At 42.1% G+C, this 23,330-nt stretch overlaps 2 protein-coding genes across 2 annotated transcripts; one reads left to right on the top strand and one right to left on the bottom strand.

Annotated features, from left to right (window-relative positions):
- Nucleotides 1–2,846: 2,846 nt before the first annotated feature.
- LOC149069144 (uncharacterized protein F54H12.2-like) lies at nt 2,847–4,130 on the bottom strand. Its single transcript, XM_089250349.1, has one exon. It carries the CDS (start codon nt 4,128–4,130, stop codon nt 2,847–2,849), a length of 1,284 nt encoding a protein of 427 aa, XP_089106475.1.
- Nucleotides 4,131–6,527: 2,397 nt separating this feature from the next.
- Nucleotides 6,528–10,109, top strand: LOC149069145 (uncharacterized). The gene has a single exon (XM_089250350.1). It carries the CDS (start codon nt 6,528–6,530, stop codon nt 10,107–10,109), a length of 3,582 nt encoding a protein of 1,193 aa, XP_089106476.1.
- Nucleotides 10,110–23,330: the final 13,221 nt, after the last annotated feature.

The following is a 23,330-nucleotide window of genomic DNA, read 5'->3' on the forward strand; positions in this document are numbered from 1 at the left end:
AGACTCGTGAATCAATTTATACATTTGCGCACTGGTGAGATTAACGGCTTTCGTAGTGGGTGCATTTCCGCTAAAATAGCGTATATCGTAGGTTTTATTGCAATACGTGAGAAAAATATTTCCTCCCAGCGGAAGAGTGGAATTACATCTTTCAAAGTCCATTTGATTTTTATATGTTGTTGCTATAAGAGTAAATAATATAACAATCAGTATCGTGAATATGGCGAACATTCTCTTGTGTCTTATCAGTTCTCCATGACTCTCCAATTCGTAGGACCAGCAGCTCGGTAAATCGAATGACGGTACATCCGTTTTCCATGCGATTCCCTGCTTTCTATTGTTTTGATCGTAGATCACGGCTTCCACTGTTGTTGGCATTTCAAAGCTCTAACCAAATATGTTTCAAAAATGGGTTTTTTATATAATCTCTCGGAGCTCCGGTTTCTTCTAGCGCTTTCAAGAAAATCTCTTGACCCACCACGGGTGATTTTCTTCGACCGACCACACTTGATATCAAATCTCGAATGTCGCTTCCTTTGATGAGTCTGCTCTTATAAACGATCGAGCCGTTAGAATTAATTTTTAATATGTTCGGATGCTTATTTATATGCATGATAATTTTTTCTGAGGACCCTCTTTGCGATTTCGGGACAGAAATCAGAGCTATTGGTGATTCGTCAACTTTCTTTTTCTTGTCTTTTTTTACTTCTTGAATTTTCGGTTCTGGTAACCGCGGTGGATTATTCTCGGCGACGTTGATTCTCTTGTTCAGCAGATTCTGATAGAGTTTAATTTTTATAGATTCGGGCTCCTTGCTTCGCAGTATTTTCAACATCTCGTTGTCCAACTCAGAAAGCTGCTCTTTTGTGGTCACATGACGCGATAACAATTGTTCTGGAACCAGAGCGAATTTCTGTGCGTGCTCCATTATCTCGTGAACAAAGTGGCGAGGGTTTGTATGGCGGCTGGGATTAACTGGAACAAAAAACCTCCTTTCTGAATCAGCACGCGCTTTTTCTCGTATAGCGGAGTCTTTTTGGAGGCGAGTTTGCGAAGTGTATTTCTGTGCCTTTTCAGTTTATTTTTCTGTTTTGAGGATAACGGAATGACACCCTTCAAAATATTGAGTGAGCACTCGCAGACTGTCTTTAATGCTGATTTCGGTAATTTCTTCAACAAATCCTTGCGTTTATTCCTCGGACAGGCAGAGAGTAGACGAAGCACTTGTTGCTTCTCCAATGCCATACTTTTAAATAACGGTATTTTTATTCCAACCATATGCTATATGCTATAGCCTTCTTCAGCGCGCAGTGCTTTATCATGCTTTCGTGGCGACAACAGTTCGCGCTCACTTCTGGCAAGTCCACAATATTGGGGCAGAGAATGGCATCGAGATTATAAACCTTTAACCCGTACTGTTGCAGTAGCATCTGACACTTGTCGTGGCCTTTCGTATACAATACGACTTTTGATAATCGCTGCAAATGTTGCTCCAGCATTTCAAAGGGTACATCACCCGCCGACCACGATATTTCGTGTATGTTGTTGGTGACGTAGAGACATTGGTGTCTATCTCTAGGAGATAATTCCGAAAATTTTTTGGGCGGTTTGTATACAGAGTGAAAATTCTCTCTCGAATGCATGAAACACCACGCCAACTCCTTGATTATGAATGTTCTATCCGACAGCTGGAAACCCTCGACCTCTATCACTGCCGTCATTTTCAAAAATGGAAAGTTTCATTTCCTGGGTTTATAGATATATTGCGTCTGCCCAGGTAACACGTTAGTGCGCAGGCGCATTTCTTCCTCCGTCTCGGGCCGTAAATCAACCATTAAATACGAATACGGTTTTTTCGTGCTATCCTCGAACACCTCGTTGAAAAATTTGATTTTGCTGGGAAACAGCTGACGTCCCAGGTGGGTCACTTGACTGACATCTCTTCTATTTTTGAATAGAAACATATACTGTGCGTTCAGAGAAACGTTTCTCATTTCCCGCCCCTGATGAAACACGTTCTGCACAATGAAAATCACTGTCAATTTTCTGTGGTGGCTGTACTTTGTGAAAAGGTTTGCTAATTTTTTCTCGCCGGATAGCTCGTTCATGAGATCATCTAAAATCACCAAGCTGTCTTCTTCCACGCTTTCGAAATTGCTCCCCTCTCGAAATTCCACGTAGTCTTCCATGTCTTCGAACAGGGTCTGATATTCGCCGTAAAACCATATAACGCGCTTCGGGTGAGGTTCTCGAAACATTTCGTTTCTGTGTTTTAATAGTTCTCTGAGAAAATATGTTTTTCCCGAACCGGTAGGTCCGGCAATGAGCACGGTGCTCGGATGTGTCAGCTTGAAAGGTTCCATAGTAAATGACAAAAAATTACGAATGCATTTTTTATTTAACAGAAAAATTTTTCTTTACAAAGCTTGCTACGCGCATATCGTTTTGCATATTAAAACGCGATACAATATTATTCATACTTTCGCCGATACATCGAGAATAGATAAAAAAAATCACATAGTGACCGCACACTGTTGTCTTATCTGATTGTAGCATGACGTCATTATAGTCGACGCGCGAGTAGCGTCGTAGAAATCTGTTTATGTGTCCCTTCTTGAAATAGGTGGGCGGGTTCCCGTAAGAGTCGAAGAAATCAGCTCTCGCTTCGTTTTCGATGTAAATAGCCAACCAGTGCGTTCCGGGTTCGTTCTCTCTGTCCGTGTTCACAACCAGTGCAGCGGGATACGCGATCACATTTTCGGGTAAATTATCACTCGCAAAAACACCTAGGAAAGCCTTTCGTGTGTGGGGGTGTGTCGAGAGGGCGCGCTCTATCTGTTTAGTGTTCATCCCGCAAAGTCACACAAGACGCTTCTGGACTTTGTTATTTCCACCAGCGATTCGAATTCGGCAAATATGATAACCGACACGGTCTTGGTCAAGGCTGAGGAGAACTTGAGTTCCACTCGCAGATTACCCTGCTTTTGTAGGTGCACGTGTCCGCAGTCGCTCATGTCGGGTATCAGGTTGAAAGCGAAGAGGCTGTAACCGCCGGTTTCGTATTCTTCTCTGCTCACGTCACATCCTTTATCTTCTCCGGGCCTTCCGGTGCCCACGAAGAGTGTGTTGTAGGCTCTGATGACGTGTCTGTTCCTAAAGTCTGGTTGTAGCGATGTGTGGGGGACGGGTCTTCCATCGATAGAAACAGAAACAAAGTTGACGTTGTTGTGCTTGAAGTCGAAGGGGTTTAAACCGAACGTTCCGTTGAATGCTTCCGTGTCCACCATGCCCATAACCAATCGCTTAGGCATGACACCCAGAAATACGTTATCTTGCACGAAACTCATGCTTCCCATGGATATCGAATAGACCTTGCATATCACGCGGTTAATGCAATATTTGGCTGTTGTTTTCTCGAGTGCCATGGCATGCGCTACAGCCACAGCAGGATTCATTCTTACTTTTCGCACAAAAATACTCGCTTGCTCGATAACCACGTCGCAACCCTGAGCAGCAGTGATCAGAAAGAAGTCGGGTTTCGATCGAACCAGTCTCATCTTCAAGTCCACGAGAGAGAGCATCAGCTTCGGTTGATAGAATATGTCGACGTGAGGCACGCCCATCATTTCAAAAGAATTTTCCGCGAGTTTTGCTCTCTTCTTGGCCCCTTCGTTCTTGGTGAGGTCAGACATGTGACCTGCAGTGTCCTTGTAGTACCCCTCGGCTGTCAGGGGTCCTCTCTTTGCATCCGATCCGTAGTTAAGCAGTGTTTCCAGGTAAGCTCGATACGGATAAGTGTGTGATGAGTTCGTGAGCGTTCTCCCGTTCAGCGAGACGTCAATCTGGGAGAAGAGGGAGTGTAGGAAATTATTCGCCGTCGATACGGCTTCGTCGGATTCTGGTTTTGTCACCTTTACTCTGACATACAGCTGAGTGGCAGAAAGGTCTATGTATTCTTCGGCACTACCGGCCACGTGAAATTCGAGGGGGGCCCCCGAATCACGCACTTGAGATATGGGATGGTACTGCACCCACTCGGCTGATTCTATAGAGGTTTCCGTGGGTGGCACCGTGAACAGATCGGCTTCGCTTTTCAAACATTCATGAGAATTTTCGTGGATTAAAGCCATCGCTGAATATATCGGATGTCGACAGCTTTCTAGCTCTCTTCTTACTGACAGTTTTCTTGACGAGTCTCTTCCTTTTATTCTTTCCTCCGAGCATGGATTTGACTTTACTGGCCGCCCTATCCGTGAGAGACCTTCCGGCTTCCTTGGCACGGTCGCGAGCAGCTATCTTTGCGTCTTTTCCTTGAACGATGTCGTTGGCGAAATCTACGCCCGAGCGTAACATTTGAGATCCCACGGCCTTGGCACCTCGCTTCAACAGCGGTACGGCCGATCTGAAGAGAGAGCTGAATATGGACCCGAGGCCATAACCTCTTTGCAGAGCGCTACCCTGATAATATCCTAGTCCGTTTCCAGCCTGTGTCAGATAGTAATCGTTGATGCTGTGGGCACAGCTCCGGTACGGCTTATAATGCATGTCGCAGTCTAAAGTGTAGTTTCACTATCACCTTTCCACGTTGAAATGTGAAAAACTTGCCCATGTGCGTCCTTAAATACATGTGAACGATGTCGAAACTCTTTCTGGCTATCGGCATGTAATGGGCGCGTTCGAAAGACACGCTGACTATATCCCCATCTTGACCGCTAGTTTTCACGATTCTCAGTAGCGGTGCGTAGGTGTTACCCACGACCTGAGGTTCAACCAGGTTGCAGTACACGTACAAGAGATGAAAGTCCAATTTAGGATCCGCTGTGAAAGGGCCGTCGACGATGGTCGGGCCCTCTATCAGGCCGGGCTCGAAACCCAAGTTTTCAGCTATGCCGTGTCTGAGTCTGAGCTTGGCGTCTTTCTTGAGGTTCACCTTCACTTTTTTCGTGACTTTGTTGTACGTCACACCGATCTTGTCTTGAAAATTTTGAGTGGATATGGCTTTGATCAGTTCAGGGGTCGTCTCGTAGAAACCCGGGGCTATGCGACCGGTCTTCATTACCTTGTTACCGACATCGAATTCGAAAGTGTTTGTCTCTTTAGTAATGTTGTGGAACGAATGGGGATAAATTATCTCTGACAGTGCGACTTCCATCTCGGATTCGAACTCCAGGGTGTTTGGGAGTTTAACCACGAAATTCGAGAGCGTGTTGTCTGGAAAAAAGTCCATGGAGGCATCGCTGGGTAAAGTGAGATAGAAAGAAGCCATCTCGAAAATGACAGATGCGTGCGCTGTTTCCGGGTTTTTATAGCACTACCCACGAGTTGAATTTTTTCGGATACCCGCGAAATTTCACGAGGTACTGGACTATTCCTTTTCTTCTCCTCTTCTTCAAAACTTTTTCTATCGGGAATTTCTCTCCCATCTTAACACCGACCATCTCTTCGGCGTAGAAGGTGCCCTTGATTTCTTCCCCCATCAGATCTTTGAGTCGGTAAACGGGAATTTCCCTTCTAACGCACTCGCTCACCACGAATATCTCCTCGGTGAAATTGGACTCGTAACCCCTCTCGAAAGTGTGCTTCGATCTGCTAATGCGCACGTGATCACCCACTTTAAACTTACATTCTTGTTTCTTGGATGTATTCCCATAGAGATTGTTCCACACCTCAGACTCGTTTCCGGGGTTGACGTCGACGGGTCTCATTTTTATAGATCCGTGATACCTGTGATTGTAGCTCCACACGAGATCTTCGATCATGTCGATGTAGCGATAAGTATTCTTGGCAGTGAAGTACTTGTACATCCAGTTTCTGAGCGACCTGTTCCACCTCTCCACCACGCTGGCTTTGATCTGTTCGTTCTCCGTAGTGAAAAACTTAACGCCTTGACGCTTTAGATAACGCTGTACTGGCGCGGCTATAAACTCTCGCCCCTTATCGCTCTGTAGCGCCACTGGTTGACGTTGTTGAAAGATGCTTTCTAAAGCTTTGACCACGTTGTCACCGGTCTTTCTTTTGAGGGGTATGACGAAACCATATTTGGAGAAGATGTCGATGCACGTTAAAAGATAGTTGTAACCGTCGTTGTGAATTGCTAGATTACGCATGTCCACCAAGTCGATTTGAAATTGACTGTTCAGACCGGCCACTATTGTTTTGTTGCGGGGAAACACTTTTTTAATCGATCTGTGTAACGTGTACGCTCTCTCGCCAGCCAACCAATATTTGATTTCTTTTCTCTTTGATGACTTGAGCACGCGCTTGAGGGCGGATATGCCACCGAAACTCGCTGGAAGACGTGGGTTTCTGTAACTCTCCTCCATTGCTTGTGTTAGACTTACGTGTGCTACATTCCCTTTTTATTTGTTTTTCAGGAGCGACACCTATGCGAGACTTGCGGCAAGGAGTTTTCCCTGCGTCGAAATCTCAACCAACATAGGTTGACGCATGGCGAGCGCCAGCACAAGTGCATGGAGTGCGGTGCTGAATTCCACCGGAATAGCCACCTCATGCGCCACCAACGCAACATGGGTCACGGACAGAGAGCGCCGATGCCTGGAGCACCGCCATACGCAGGACCACACGATCACGCGGGGGCACAGCTTGGAGTAGGAGCACCGCAATGGCCACCGCAGCAAGGGGCACAGCTAAGAGCGCCCCACCATCTTGGAGCACCGCCATACGCAGGACCACAACATCACGCGGGGGCACAGCTAGGAGCACCTAATAGACAAGTCAGGCAAGCTCTTAATATTTTCACAACGCGCGAATTGACCCCAGAACCCGACACGGAAATGGACATGACCGTCTTCCTCGACAGCGTGAGGGAGGAGCTCTTACGCCTGTTGAGGGAGGATATGACCACCTACAGGTCCATTAAATGGAACATCGTAGCGACTGCTGTTTTTTCCAGGAAAGGAAGCGACGGCGAGGACGAGTTCTGCAACGGGCACCTTCGCAGCAAAACACTCACCACTTTAACCGTTGATCAAATTGAAGATCAAATGCAGACCGCCTTCGATAAAGTCAAGCAGGCGACGGAGGATTTCGAAGGCAGCGGAAGCGGTTGGGTGCTCGAGCGCGTGCTCACGCTCGAGCTCAACACGGCTCGGTACCAACCACTAGCGGCCGCCACCTACATTCCGATGCCGAAGGGGGTAGCCAGAAGGGAAGCTGTTGTTAACATCAAGAACAACGACGAGAAATGCTTCCTCTGGTCAGTGTTGGCTGCCCTACACCCGGTGGAAATACATCCCGAAAGGGTGAATCATTACACCCAATACGAGAGCGAGCTCGATACCAGTGGACTCACATACCCGGTGACTTTGAAACAAATCCCGCGCTTTGAAAAAGCGAATGCATTGCGTATCAACGTATTCGGCTTAGAGGGGGGAGAGGTGTTTCCTCTAAGGATTAGTGAGGCAACATTACAATCCGTGATAAATCTTCTTCTCATCAGCAACGAGACAACGTCACACTACTGTCTCATCAACAACATGTCTCGTTTGCTGTCATATACCACCAAGTATGAAGGAGCGTCACACTTTTGCAATTATTGCTTGCATCGCTTCTCCTCCCTCGAGCATCTGAATGCGCATGAACCGCTATGTCAGACGCACGGACCTCAGCGCGTGACGTATCCCGGTGAAGGCGAGAACGTGATGCAGTTCAAGAACCATCACTACCAGCTTCGTGTCCCGTACGTCATTTACGCGGACTTCGAGGCGATCTTGGAGAAGGTTGAGGGATGCGCTCGTGATCCATCGATCTCCAGCACCACACAGAAGAGCCTTCACCGCCCCTGTGGTTTCGCATACACGGTCGTGGGACCCGATGGTGTGTATGTGAAGGAGCCCACAGTATACAGGGGTGAAGACTGCGTGGATGTCTTTTTCCGGTGTCTGGTGGATGAAGAGCGAGTCATCATGGATAAAATCGACAACCCGGTGCCAATAAAGATGACCGCAGATGATGTTGCCAATTTTAAAAGTGCAACCACTTGTATGGTCTGTGGTCAACCTCTCGGCAACGACAGAGTGAGAGACCACTGTCATATAACCGGTGCTTTTAGAGCTGCGTTGCATCAGAAGTGTAACCTCCAGCTCAGGTTAAGACGTCATATCCCGGTAATTTTTCACAATCTTCAAAACTACGACGCTCATTTCTTGATGCAAGGACTAAGCAGTTATCCGGATCGCAGGATCCAGGTGATCGGGAGGAATATGGAGAAATTTATCTCCTTTTCTCTCGGTCGCCTGCGATTCCTGGATTCCTATCAGTTTCTAGCAGCATCACTGGATTGCCTCGTGAAGTCCATGGAACCCGGTGATTTCATTAACTTGAAGAAATGCTTCGACATCAAGAGTCATCTTCTCCTACGCAAGGGGTGTTACCCATATGAATATATGGATTCTTTCGAGAAGTTTGACGACCCGGTGCTGCCCCCACGAGAGGCCTTTTACACCTCTCTGGGGGATCAACATATTTCCAGTGAAGACTATCGGTATGCACACACCGTTTGGAGAGAGTTTCAGCTGAAAAATATGGGTGATTATCACGACCTCTACGTTAAAACCGATGTTATTCTTCTCGGTGACGTTTTTGAGAACTTTAGGAAACTTTGCACTTATAATTATAACATTGATCCGGTGCACACGTTCACATCCCCGGGATTGGCCTGGAACGCATGCTTGAGAATGACCGGTGTCAAGCTGGACTTGATCACTGACCCAGACATGCACCTCTTCCTGGAGAAGGGTATCAGGGGTGGCGTGTCTGTCATCTCCCGGCGGTATGCGAGGGCAAACAACCCGTTGGTGCCCGACTACAATCCCAGTGATCCAACCAGTTACATCATGTACTATGATGTAAACAATCTCTACGGCAAATGCATGATAGAGCCCCTCCCGGTGAAAGACTTCAGGTGGCTCTCTCCCAGTGAACTACAAGAAATTAATTTCTTGGATGTTGAAGACGACGCTGAAAAGGGGTACATATTGGAGGTCGATTTGGAATACCCGGTCGAACTTCACGACGATCACAATTGTTTCCCCTTGGCTGCCGAAAACATCCAGATCAGCGATGAGATGATGTCACCATACATCAAGAATCCCGGTGAAAAGAAGAAGACCACTCACAAACTCTCTCCAAACCTAATGAATAAATCTGCATACATAATTCATTACCGGTGCCTCAAATTATACATATCGCTGGGGATGAAGTTGACGGGTGTTCGACGTGCCATCGAGTTCACCCAGGAGCCCTGGATACGCCCGTACATAGCGTTCAACACGGAAAAAAGGAAGCAAGCCCGGTGCGATTTCGAGAAGGACTTCTACAAACTTCTCAACAATGCTGTGTACGGGAAATCCCTAGAAAATCTAAGGAAGCACGTCGACATCCGTCTCGCGAACAATGAAAAACAAGCGAGGAAGCTAGTCGCATCCCCAGCGTTTGAGTGTTTCAAAATAATAAGCCGTGGACTAACAGTCATTAAAATGACGAAAACGAATATACACTTGGACAGGCCAATATATACCGGTGTTTCGATTTTGGACCTGTCCAAACACGTAATGATAGATTTTCATTACAACTTCATGAAGAAGAAGTATGGATCCGGTGTTAGAGTTTTATTTACGGACACCGATTCATTTTTATATTTTATTGAAACCGGTGATATTTACACAGACATGCTCAACGAAATCGACAGGTTCGACACGTCCAATTACCCCCGCGACCATCCTCTGTTCAGCCTGCGAAACAAAAAAGTGGTGGGTGTTATGAAGGACGAGAACGGTGGCGAACCCGTTGTTGAATTCGTCGGTTTGCGTTCGAAAATGTATTCGATGATAACAGCAGTCGCAGAAAAGAAGACAGCGAAAGGGGTTGTTCGCGCCGTTGTAAAAAAAGAGCTTAAACATCAGGATTACCTGACTTGTCTACGCAAACACACCTCCATGAAAAACACGATGATGAAAATCTCCTCCGAAAACCATAGGCTGCAGACGGTTGCTCTGAGGAAAAAGACGTTATGTCCCCGTGATGATAAGCGATATATTTGCGATGATGGTATCAGCACATATGCGTATGGCCATTACGCGCTCCGTTAGTGTATATTGTGTAAATATTTTTTTTCATGTAAATTTTTTTGTGTAAATATATATATTTTTTTCCATGTAAATATTTTTTCTCATAATGTAAATAAATTGATTCGCATAAATTGGCTCTGTATTTTATTGTCTTATTTTTTTTTTACAGCTAAGCTCATCTTAGTGAGAACTTTTTTGGGGATTTAATTTGTGTGGAAAGAAAACTTTTTACATAAAAAAGTAAGAACGGGAAAGTTAAAAAAAAAACCGATAATTCCCTCTCTTAGCGTTTGAAAACTTCTAGGAAAACTTTTTAGTCAGACTTGGGAAAACTGACATTAAAAAAAAAAAGTTTAATTTAAGAAAGATCCCTGACATAAACAATTTTAATTTAAGAACAACCCCCAATAAAAAATTTAATTTAGGAAAGATCCCTGACATAAACAATTTTAATTTAATAATGACCCCCCCCTAAAAACAGTAAAGCGCCATCTAGTGTCCCTCATTCTCTTATCGCGGGGCAGCAGCCTCCCTTATCGCGTGGCAGCAAAGGGCAGCTGCTGGGCAGCAAAGGGCAGCACCCATTGTCCCCGAACCGCTAATTTCCCCCTACTTGCGTCTAACTCTGTTCAAGTGTTTGTTCTACCCCTGTAACAGAAATATTTTCAAAATATTTTAATATAAACTACTGTCTGTCATTACACATGCTAATGTTTTTCACTAAAATGCTTTCTTTTATCGAAACTAAGTTTTTTGTTAGATAAGGAACACTTTTTCGAACACCACTCATTTAAATGTCTTGAAACTGTATGTCTCTCAACACTATGACGTTATACACTTTAACAAGCTTTTAGGATTTTAATTGTTGGTTTTTTTTTCTTGAATTTTAACTTTAACAACATGCAATTTTTTCTCTCAAAAATCATCAAAAATCACCAATATTTTGTGCCATAAAAATTTGTAAAATGATTTTCATAAAAAATCCTCGTGTTAAAGTATGTAACAACATACTGTTGGGAGACACAAGGTTTCAAGACACTGGAATGAGTGGTGTCCGAAAAAATGTTCTTTTATCTGTTAAAAAGCCATCCTCCTTCTTCTGCTAAATATCCTTCGTACTCATCTTCCTGATTTCATCTCCTCTTCTTCCTCTAACGACATTCATTCCCTCTGGAGTAAATTCAAAGCTGTAATTGATAAAAGTAAAGCCACTGTTCCCTCGAAAAAGACATCTAAATGTCTCTTCAACCCATGGATCAACCGCGATATCATCCATCTGAAAAGAAGAATTCGCCGCAATTTTTCCAAACTAAAACTCAACTCCCCTTCTCTCCGAAACAAAATCTCACGCTACACGTAAACTTAAAGATCTTATTTCACATCGAAAAATCAACTACTTAACTAACTCCTTGCCTAACTATCTTTCTACAAACCCCGACAAATTTTGGAATTTTCTTCATCCCAAATCTTCCTCAAAATCTCCACGCCAAACTTCTTACTTCTATCCTTGATGTTGTCTCCAAATTCACAGACTCTAAAGATATATACTATTATTATATTATTACTATTATACTATTATTACTCTGTCCGAATTCAGTCGGGCATTCGCTTCTGTTTTCTCATCCAAGAGATCCCAACCTCCCACCCCCACTCAATACTCCTTCTTCCGACTCCCTCTCTCTTCATAACTCCAGTCCGGTATTTTTTCTCCAAAGATGGCCTTTCGGAATCTACTGAAAAAATTGAAACCACACTCCACTGGCCCAGAAACGGGATCCCAAACCATATTCGCAAATTCTGTGCAGATGAAATTTCCAACTAGCTTTTAATTATCTTCAACGTTTCATTGAATACCTCCCGCTTGCTCTCCGACTGGGAAATTAATAAAATAAACCTATTCACAAATCAGGTCCTCCCTCTAATCCCCTGAATTTTAGACTAATCGCCATCACCTGTACCTGCTGCAAACTTTTCGAAAACATAGTTGCCAAGGAAATCCGTTCATACCTTGACTCAATTAACATTTTTCCTAACTAACACGGCTTTAGATCGTAATTACCCGTTTCCACTCAATTAGCCCTTTTCATTCATGATATCTAACAGTATTGACAACAACCTACAAACTGATATCACATACTTGGAATTTTCCAAAGCATTTGACAGGGTGCCCTATAGTAAACTTCCTAAACTCCAAAACCTTGTCTTATGTGTTCTATTACTGAAATGGGTGGACGCCTCCCTTGTTGATCGCAGTCAGTTTGTCTGTTTCAAGAGCCAAAACTCCTCATACCTCCGGGTCAAGTCTGGCATGCCTCAGGGATCGGTCCTCTCCCCTCTACTATTTCTAATTTATATTAATGACCTACAATTATCAATCAATTGCTCCATCAGATTTTTGCCGATGATTGCGTTATTTATCAAAGAATTTACAGCAGATCCGATCAAGATGCTCTCCAGCACCACCTTAAAACTATATCCGAATGGTGCTCGTCTTGGCAACAACCCCTAAACATCTTCAAAACAGTCTTCATTAAACTTAACCGTAAAAGATTTCCCCACGAATTTCCTTACTCAATAATTATTTAATCACAGAGGTTTCCATTATACAAATACCTGGGTATGATAATTTCTGCGGTGGAACCTGCACACGGATTATTATATTTCAAAAATGCCTTCAAACCTTTTTTCCTTCGTCGTGACCTCAAATATTCCACCCCGCACCTCCGACATATGCTTCCAAACTTATATCCTTCCTAGACATATAGCTCGGCTATCGTTACTTTTCAAAATTATCCACGTCTATTTTAACATTGAAACTAACCACATTCTAATCAAATCTTCACATTTTTCCAATAGATTCAATCGCTCCCAGAAATTGAAACCTTTTTTGCATCCACACGTTGCTTCAAATTTAGTTTTTACCCCATACAATTATTCATTGGAACAACCTTCCATCAAATTCTGTAGACTGCACTTCAATCTCTCATTTTGTATGTAGCATCAATCGCCTGTCAAATCCCATCATCGCACCCTCTTGTATAGGCCTTGGCCAAACAATATTGTATAAATAAATAAATCTTACAAAAAACTTCGAGAAAAGAGCATATTAGTGAAAAACAGCATGTAATGCCTGCCAGCAGTTTACATTAAAATATTTTTAGCACAGGTAGAACAAATATTAATTGCTTATAACTTTGATCACAGATGCAGAAAATTTCATATTATTTAAAAATTAAAAAATATGTTTTTTGGAAAATTTTCGTGCACACCAACCTACCCTTAATAAAACCATGAAAACGCGAGCTATTCTAGGGAGTCTAAGGTAAAAAAAATTGTTCCCGAAAATTGTTCTAGAGCAGTGTTTCCCAAACTTTTTACGTCGCGGAGCACTTCCCAGAAGAAAAATTTATTACGGAGCACTAATTTCGACAACACTGATACGTTGGTTTCGTGTATATATTACGGTAAATGTGGTAAATCTGGTGATTACGCATAATAACCGATATAAATCCGGCGATTATGCATAATCACTGATTTATCACATTTACCATAACATGTACAAGGTGTTCCTCGAAAAGCGTTGGAAAGTGAAAAAATTCTGTGGTCCGTTTGATAGTTGCTCTATATAGAAAATTACCAGCTTCAATTCAGTTGATTTTTTTAAATAATGAATGGGGAAAATATCAGTTTTTTACACGGTTCCCAATCAGGATATGCAAAACGGTTAAATTTGCAACATTGAGAAAGGAATTTCATAACGAAATATTTGAAGACCATTTTATTCAGATACCTATGATTGAAATTTTCGATTTTTTACCACTTTTCACGCGCTAAAATGACTAGTTACGTAAAAACTCAAGACTTACCACACTCGGTACTTGTCATTAAAAAAGCAAATTTTTACTAATTTATATGTGTAAAAATTATTTCCGTATTTCTCTCAAATATCATTAAGAATGAAACTACCACATTTGAATTTTAGCTGACGATTTTTGCTATATTCAACTTTAACTCTCAAATGGGCGTGAAAGTAAGACGCTTCGTTCATGTGCGAGGGCCACTGTGAAAGGTTTTATAGCATCTCTCAGTTAGGGACAGCCTAATAACATATTTATCAGCCTGATGCATATTTATCACGCATTGAAAGAACACTGTGAAAACATTCATGTCTGATTTTATTTTTCAATTCATTTTTTGCGTTGAGAAAAAAAAAATGCTCGTTTCATTCTTTGACCATTTTTTTGTCGCACCACGGTCATTTTCTGCCTTTTTTATACTCACCGGTGCGCTAACCCCTCGATGTAGGACTCCCTTTGGTAGTAATCTTTTTCTGTGGTCATATCACCGTTTCTGTTGTATCCCTGCGTCAGTTTATGACAAGGACGAACCGGGTATCGAACTCGCGACACCTCTAAACATCCTTTGATACTTTAGACGATTACCTTATTGACTTGGGCGACCGCGCCCAAAAAAAAATTTTTTTTGAACGGTTTTCTAATTTTTGTGGGGTTTTCGAATCAGCATTTCAACGAAACTTCCCAAAATTATTCTCGAAGTGACAGAGCCCCACGGTAACCAATGAGTTGTAACAAGATTGAAACAATATTAGTTCCACAACCATCTTCTAAACTGAAGTGTTTCTACAACTAAATGGCTGGCATTTTGGCTCTGATTTGCCTGATTAATCTTGTTTGCACTTTCGCAATGCTCAGAAGAATTTGGACCGCCGCTTTCACTCTGATACAGAGGGCTCCGACAGAAGTTTCATGGCCGCTAAAGCGGGCCATAAGACGGCTTCCTGGGCTTAGACAACCGCTTCCGGTCGGTAGTTCTGGTTGGAAGGGCTTGGGCAAGCCGCTTTCGTTCCTGTTTGCATTGTCCTTCAACTCGGAAGTTTCGGACAGCCACTCTTGTTTTGGTTCGAAGGGCTTCGACAACCCCTTCGGTTTTTACTTGCGTTCTGGTTTCGAGGGCTTGGACAGTCGAAATTTTACTGTTCACTTACCTACATAGCCACTTTCGCTCAAATGCGTGGAAACTAGTTCCGCTCTTGTTCGCGGGGCAGGAATGCCACTTTCTTTTCAAACTCTATCCGACCCTTAGAAGTGGCGGGCTTGCACTTAAACCCGCACTTTACTAGCGAAAGCCTGACACCAACAGCTTCGAGTTGCTTAGCCCTCTCGTTCATTCCTCTCTATTGACACGCCGTCCCATAACTACTTTCGAAGTTCGCATCATCACCTATTCGAATTATCTGTCTCTCCTCCACCACCCCCCTTTCTAGTTACCAAGAAACACTTCAGATCGATCTTCATTTTGACTACGGTAATCCCGAAAATGTTTTGGAGTGCTCACGGTAATCGAAAAAATTCATTCTAGGGAGACCACGGAAATCCCAACAATTGTTCTAGGGAGAACACGGTAATTCCGAAAATTGTTCCAGTGCGACCACGGTAGTAGCAAAACTTGTTCGCGGAAGACCACGGTTATCCCGAAAATTGTTCTAGAAAGACCACGGTAATCTCGAAAATTATGTTCTAGAGAAAGCATGGCAATAGCAAAAATTATGCTCTCGGGAGATCTTGGTAATCTAGAAAATTGTCCTAGGGCGATCACGGTAATAAATAGAATTGTTCTAGGAACACTGTAATAGTGAAAATTATATTTTCTAGAGTCCACTGGAGTCCCGAAAATGTTCTAGGGAGACCACGGTAATTCAGAAAATTATGTACTAGGAAGACCACGGTAATTCAGAAAATTATGTTCTAGGGAGACCACGGTAATTCAGAAAATTATGTACTAGGAAGACCACGGTAATTCAGAAAATCATGTACCAGGAAGACCACGGCAATAGCATAAATAATGTTCCAAGGAGAGTACGGTAATCCCGAAAATGTTTTGGAGTGCTCACGGTGTTCGAAAAAATGCATTCTAGGGAGACCACGGAAATCCCAACAATTGTTCTAGGGAGAACACGGTTATCCCGAAAATTGTTCTAGAAAGACCACGGTAATCTCGAAAACTATGTTCTAGAGAAAGCATGGCAATAGCAAAAATTATGCTCTCGGGAGATCTTGGTAATCTAGAAAATTGTCCTAGGGCGATCACGGTAATAAATAGAATTGTTCTAGGAACACTGTAATAGTGAAAATTATATTTTCTAGAGTCCACTGGAGTCCCGAAAATGTTCTAGGGAGACCACGGTAATTCAGAAAATTATGTACTAGGAAGACCACGGTAATTCAGAAAATTATGTACTAGGAAGACCACGGCAATTCAGAAAATTATGTACTAGGAAGACCACGGTAATTCAGAAAATTTATGTACTAGGAAGACCACGGCAATAGCGTAAATAGTTTCAGGGAGACAACGGTAATTCAGAAAATCATGTACCAGGAAGACCACGGCAATAGCATAAATAATGTTCCAAGGAGAGTACGGTAATCCCGAAAATGTTTTGGAGTGCTCACGGTGTTCGAAAAAATTCATTCTAGGGGAGACCACGGAAATCCCAACAATTGTTCTAGGGAGAACACGGTAATTCCGAAAATTGTTCCAGTGCGACCACGGTAGTAGCAAAACTTGTTCGCGGAAGACCACGGTTATCCCGAAAATTGTTCTAGAAAGACCACGGTAATCTCGAAAAGTATGTTCTAGAGAAAGTATGGCAATAGCAAAAATTATGCTCTCTGGAGATCTTGGTAATCTAGAAAATTGTCCTAGGGCGATCACGGTAATAAATAGAATTGTTCTAGGAACACTGTAATAGTGAAAATTATATTTTCTAGAGTCCACTGGAGTCCCGAAAATGTTCTAGGGAGACCACGGTAATTCAGAAAATTATGTACTAGGAAGACCACGGTAATTCAGAAAATTATGTACTAGGAAGACCACGGTAATTCAGAAAATTATGTACTATGAAGACCACGGCAATAGCGTAAATAGTTTCAGGGAGACAACGGTAATTCAGAAAATCATGTACCAGGAAGACCACGGCAATAGCATAAATAATGTTCCAAGGAGAGTACGGTAATCCCGAAAATGTTTTGGAGTGCTCACGGTGTTCGAAAAAATTCATTCTAGGGAGACCACGGAAATCCCAACAATTGTTCTAGGGAGAACACGGTTATCCCGAAAATTGTTCTAGAAAGACCACGGTAATCTCGAAAACTATGTTCTAGAGAAAGTATGGCAATAGCAAAAATTATGCTCTCGGGAGATCTTGGTAATCTAGAAAATTGTCCTAGGGCGATCACGGTAATAAATAGAATTGTTCTAGGAACACTGTAATAGTGAAAATTATATTTTCTAGAGTCCACTGGAGTCCCGAAAATGTTCTAGGGAGACCACGGTAATTCAGAAAATTATGTACTAGGAAGACCACGGTAATTCAGAAAATTATGTACTAGGAAGACCACGGCAATTCAGAAAATTTATGTACTAGGAAGAACCACGGCAATAGCGTAAATAGTTTCAGGGAGACAACGGTAATTCAGAAAATCATGTACCAGGAAGACCACGGCAATAGCATAAATAATGTTCCAAGGAGAGACTACGGTAATCCCGAAAATGTTTTCGAGTGCTCACGGTAATCGAAAAAATTCATTCTAGGGGAGACCACGGAAATCCCAACAATTGTTCTAGGGAGAACACGGTAATTCCGAAAATTGTTCCAGTGCGACCACGGTAGTAGCAAAACTTGTTCGCGGAAGACCACGGTTATCCCGAAAATTGTTCTAGAAAGACCACGGTAATCTCGAAAAGTATGTTCTAGAGAAAGTATGGCAATAGCAAAAATTATGCTCTCTGGAGATCTTGGTAATCTAGAAAATTGTCCTAGGGCGATCACGGTAATAAATAGAATTGTTCTAGGAACACTGTAATAGTGAAAATTATATTTTCTAGAGTCCACTGGAGTCCCGAAAATGTTCTAGGGAGACCACGGTAATTCAGAAAATTATGTACTAGGAAGACCACGGTAATTCAGAAAATTATGTACTAGGAAGACCACGGTAATTCAGAAAATTATGTACTATGAAGACCACGGCAATAGCGTAAATAGTTTCAGGGAGACAACGGTAATTCAGAAAATCATGTACCAGGAAGACCACGGCAATAGCATAAATAATGTTCCAAGGAGAGTACGGTAATCCCGAAAATGTTTTGGAGTGCTCACGGTGTTCGAAAAAATTCATTCTAGGGAGACCACGGAAATCCCAACAATTGTTCTAGGGAGAACACGGTTATCCCGAAAATTGTTCTAGAAAGACCACGGTAATCTCGAAAACTATGTTCTAGAGAAAGTATGGCAATAGCAAAAATTATGCTCTCGGGAGATCTTGGTAATCTAGAAAATTGTCCTAGGGCGATCACGGTAATAAATAGAATTGTTCTAGGAACACTGTAATAGTGAAAATTATATTTTCTAGAGTCCACTGGAGTCCCGAAAATGTTCTAGGGAGACCACGGTAATTCAGAAAATTATGTACTAGGAAGACCACGGTAATTCAGAAAATTATGTACTAGGAAGACCACGGCAATTCAGAAAATTTATGTACTAGGAAGAACCACGGCAATAGCGTAAATAGTTTCAGGGAGACAACGGTAATTCAGAAAATCATGTACCAGGAAGACCACGGCAATAGCATAAATAATGTTCCAAGGAGAGACTACGGTAATCCCGAAAATGTTTTCGAGTGCTCACGTTAATCGAAAAAATGAATTCTAGGGAGACCACGGAAATCCCAACAATTGTTCTAGGGAGAACACGGTAATTCCGAAAATTGTTCCAGTGCGACCACGGTAGTAGCAAAACTTGTTCGCGGAAGACCACGGTTATCCCGAAAATTGTTCTAGAAAGACCACGGTAATCTCGAAAATTATGCTCTAGAGAAAGCATGGCAATAGCAAAAATTATGCTCTCGGGAGATCTTGGTAATCTAGAAAATTGTCCTAGGGCGATCACGGTAATAAATAGAATTGTTCTAGGAACACTGTAATAGTGAAAATTATATTTTCTAGAGTCCACTGGAGTCCCGAAAATGTTCTAGGGAGACCACGGTAATTCAGAAAATTATGTACTAGGAAGACCACGGTAATTCAGAAAATTATGTACTAGGAAGACCACGGCAATTCAGAAAATTATGTACTAGGAAGACCACGGTAATTCAGAAAATCATGTACCAGGAAGACCACGGCAATAGCATAAATAATGTTCCAAGGAGAGACTACGGTAATCCCGAAAATGTTTTCGAGTGCTCACGGTAATCGAAAAAATTCATTCTAGGGGAGACCACGGAAATCCCAACAATTGTTCTAGGGAGAACACGGTAATTCCGAAAATTGTTCCAGTGCGACCACGGTAGTAGCAAAACTTGTTCGCGGAAGACCACGGTTATCCCGAAAATTGTTCTAGAAAGACCACGGTAATCTCGAAAAGTATGTTCTAGAGAAAGTATGGCAATAGCAAAAATTATGCTCTCTGGAGATCTTGGTAATCTAGAAAATTGTCCTAGGGCGATCACGGTAATAAATAGAATTGTTCTAGGAACACTGTAATAGTGAAAATTATATTTTCTAGAGTCCACTGGAGTCCCGAAAATGTTCTAGGGAGACCACGGTAATTCAGAAAATTATGTACTAGGAAGACCACGGTAATTCAGAAAATTATGTACTAGGAAGACCACGGTAATTCAGAAAATTATGTACTATGAAGACCACGGCAATAGCGTAAATAGTTTCAGGGAGACAACGGTAATTCAGAAAATCATGTACCAGGAAGACCACGGCAATAGCATAAATAATGTTCCAAGGAGAGTACGGTAATCCCGAAAATGTTTTGGAGTGCTCACGGTGTTCGAAAAAATTCATTCTAGGGAGACCACGGAAATCCCAACAATTGTTCTAGGGAGAACACGGTTATCCCGAAAATTGTTCTAGAAAGACCACGGTAATCTCGAAAACTATGTTCTAGAGAAAGTATGGCAATAGCAAAAATTATGCTCTCGGGAGATCTTGGTAATCTAGAAAATTGTCCTAGGGCGATCACGGTAATAAATAGAATTGTTCTAGGAACACTGTAATAGTGAAAATTATATTTTCTAGAGTCCACTGGAGTCCCGAAAATGTTCTAGGGAGACCACGGTAATTCAGAAAATTATGTACTAGGAAGACCACGGTAATTCAGAAAATTATGTACTAGGAAGACCACGGCAATTCAGAAAATTTATGTACTAGGAAGAACCACGGCAATAGCGTAAATAGTTTCAGGGAGACAACGGTAATTCAGAAAATCATGTACCAGGAAGACCACGGCAATAGCATAAATAATGTTCCAAGGAGAGACTACGGTAATCCCGAAAATGTTTTCGAGTGCTCACGGTAATCGAAAAAATTCATTCTAGGGGAGACCACGGAAATCCCAACAATTGTTCTAGGGAGAACACGGTAATTCCGAAAATTGTTCCAGTGCGACCACGGTAGTAGCAAAACTTGTTCGCGGAAGACCACGGTTATCCCGAAAATTGTTCTAGAAAGACCACGGTAATCTCGAAAAGTATGTTCTAGAGAAAGTATGGCAATAGCAAAAATTATGCTCTCTGGAGATCTTGGTAATCTAGAAAATTGTCCTAGGGCGATCACGGTAATAAATAGAATTGTTCTAGGAACACTGTAATAGTGAAAATTATATTTTCTAGAGTCCACTGGAGTCCCGAAAATGTTCTAGGGAGACCACGGTAATTCAGAAAATTATGTACTAGGAAGACCACGGTAATTCAGAAAATTATGTACTAGGAAGACCACGGTAATTCAGAAAATTATGTACTATGAAGACCACGGCAATAGCGTAAATAGTTTCAGGGAGACAACGGTAATTCAGAAAATCATGTACCAGGAAGACCACGGCAATAGCATAAATAATGTTCCAAGGAGAGTACGGTAATCCCGAAAATGTTTTGGAGTGCTCACGGTGTTCGAAAAAATTCATTCTAGGGAGACCACGGAAATCCCAACAATTGTTCTAGGGAGAACACGGTTATCCCGAAAATTGTTCTAGAAAGACCACGGTAATCTCGAAAACTATGTTCTAGAGAAAGTATGGCAATAGCAAAAATTATGCTCTCGGGAGATCTTGGTAATCTAGAAAATTGTCCTAGGGCGATCACGGTAATAAATAGAATTGTTCTAGGAACACTGTAATAGTGAAAATTATATTTTCTAGAGTCCACTGGAGTCCCGAAAATGTTCTAGGGAGACCACGGTAATTCAGAAAATTATGTACTAGGAAGACCACGGTAATTCAGAAAATTATGTACTAGGAAGACCACGGCAATTCAGAAAATTTATGTACTAGGAAGAACCACGGCAATAGCGTAAATAGTTTCAGGGAGACAACGGTAATTCAGAAAATCATGTACCAGGAAGACCACGGCAATAGCATAAATAATGTTCCAAGGAGAGACTACGGTAATCCCGAAAATGTTTTCGAGTGCTCACGTTAATCGAAAAAATGAATTCTAGGGAGACCACGGAAATCCCAACAATTGTTCTAGGGAGAACACGGTAATTCCGAAAATTGTTCCAGTGCGACCACGGTAGTAGCAAAACTTGTTCGCGGAAGACCACGGTTATCCCGAAAATTGTTCTAGAAAGACCACGGTAATCTCGAAAATTATGCTCTAGAGAAAGCATGGCAATAGCAAAAATTATGCTCTCGGGAGATCTTGGTAATCTAGAAAATTGTCCTAGGGCGATCACGGTAATAAATAGAATTGTTCTAGGAACACTGTAATAGTGAAAATTATATTTTCTAGAGTCCACTGGAGTCCCGAAAATGTTCTAGGGAGACCACGGTAATTCAGAAAATTATGTACTAGGAAGACCACGGTAATTCAGAAAATTATGTACTAGGAAGACCACGGCAATTCAGAAAATTATGTACTAGGAAGACCACGGTAATTCAGAAAATCATGTACCAGGAAGACCACGGCAATAGCATAAATAATGTTCCAAGGAGAGACTACGGTAATCCCGAAAATGTTTTCGAGTGCTCACGGTAATCGAAAAAATTCATTCTAGGGGAGACCACGGAAATCCCAACAATTGTTCTAGGGAGAACACGGTAATTCCGAAAATTGTTCCAGTGCGACCACGGTAGTAGCAAAACTTGTTCGCGGAAGACCACGGTTATCCCGAAAATTGTTCTAGAAAGACCACGGTAATCTCGAAAAGTATGTTCTAGAGAAAGTATGGCAATAGCAAAAATTATGCTCTCTGGAGATCTTGGTAATCTAGAAAATTGTCCTAGGGCGATCACGGTAATAAATAGAATTGTTCTAGGAACACTGTAATAGTGAAAATTATATTTTCTAGAGTCCACTGGAGTCCCGAAAATGTTCTAGGGAGACCACGGTAATTCAGAAAATTATGTACTAGGAAGACCACGGTAATTCAGAAAATTATGTACTAGGAAGACCACGGTAATTCAGAAAATTATGTACTATGAAGACCACGGCAATAGCGTAAATAGTTTCAGGGAGACAACGGTAATTCAGAAAATCATGTACCAGGAAGACCACGGCAATAGCATAAATAATGTTCCAAGGAGAGTACGGTAATCCCGAAAATGTTTTGGAGTGCTCACGGTGTTCGAAAAAATTCATTCTAGGGAGACCACGGAAATCCCAACAATTGTTCTAGGGAGAACACGGTTATCCCGAAAATTGTTCTAGAAAGACCACGGTAATCTCGAAAACTATGTTCTAGAGAAAGTATGGCAATAGCAAAAATTATGCTCTCGGGAGATCTTGGTAATCTAGAAAATTGTCCTAGGGCGATCACGGTAATAAATAGAATTGTTCTAGGAACACTGTAATAGTGAAAATTATATTTTCTAGAGTCCACTGGAGTCCCGAAAATGTTCTAGGGAGACCACGGTAATTCAGAAAATTATGTACTAGGAAGACCACGGTAATTCAGAAAATTATGTACTAGGAAGACCACGGCAATTCAGAAAATTTATGTACTAGGAAGAACCACGGCAATAGCGTAAATAGTTTCAGGGAGACAACGGTAATTCAGAAAATCATGTACCAGGAAGACCACGGCAATAGCATAAATAATGTTCCAAGGAGAGACTACGGTAATCCCGAAAATGTTTTCGAGTGCTCACGTTAATCGAAAAAATGAATTCTAGGGAGACCACGGAAATCCCAACAATTGTTCTAGGGAGAACACGGTAAT

Source organism: Pholcus phalangioides, unplaced genomic scaffold, assembly GCF_987345545.1.
Source record: "Pholcus phalangioides strain wild (caught in Gottingen) unplaced genomic scaffold, Ppha-v1.0 ptg000024l_1, whole genome shotgun sequence".
In the NCBI taxonomy this organism is placed as follows: Eukaryota; Metazoa; Arthropoda; class Arachnida; order Araneae; family Pholcidae; genus Pholcus; species Pholcus phalangioides.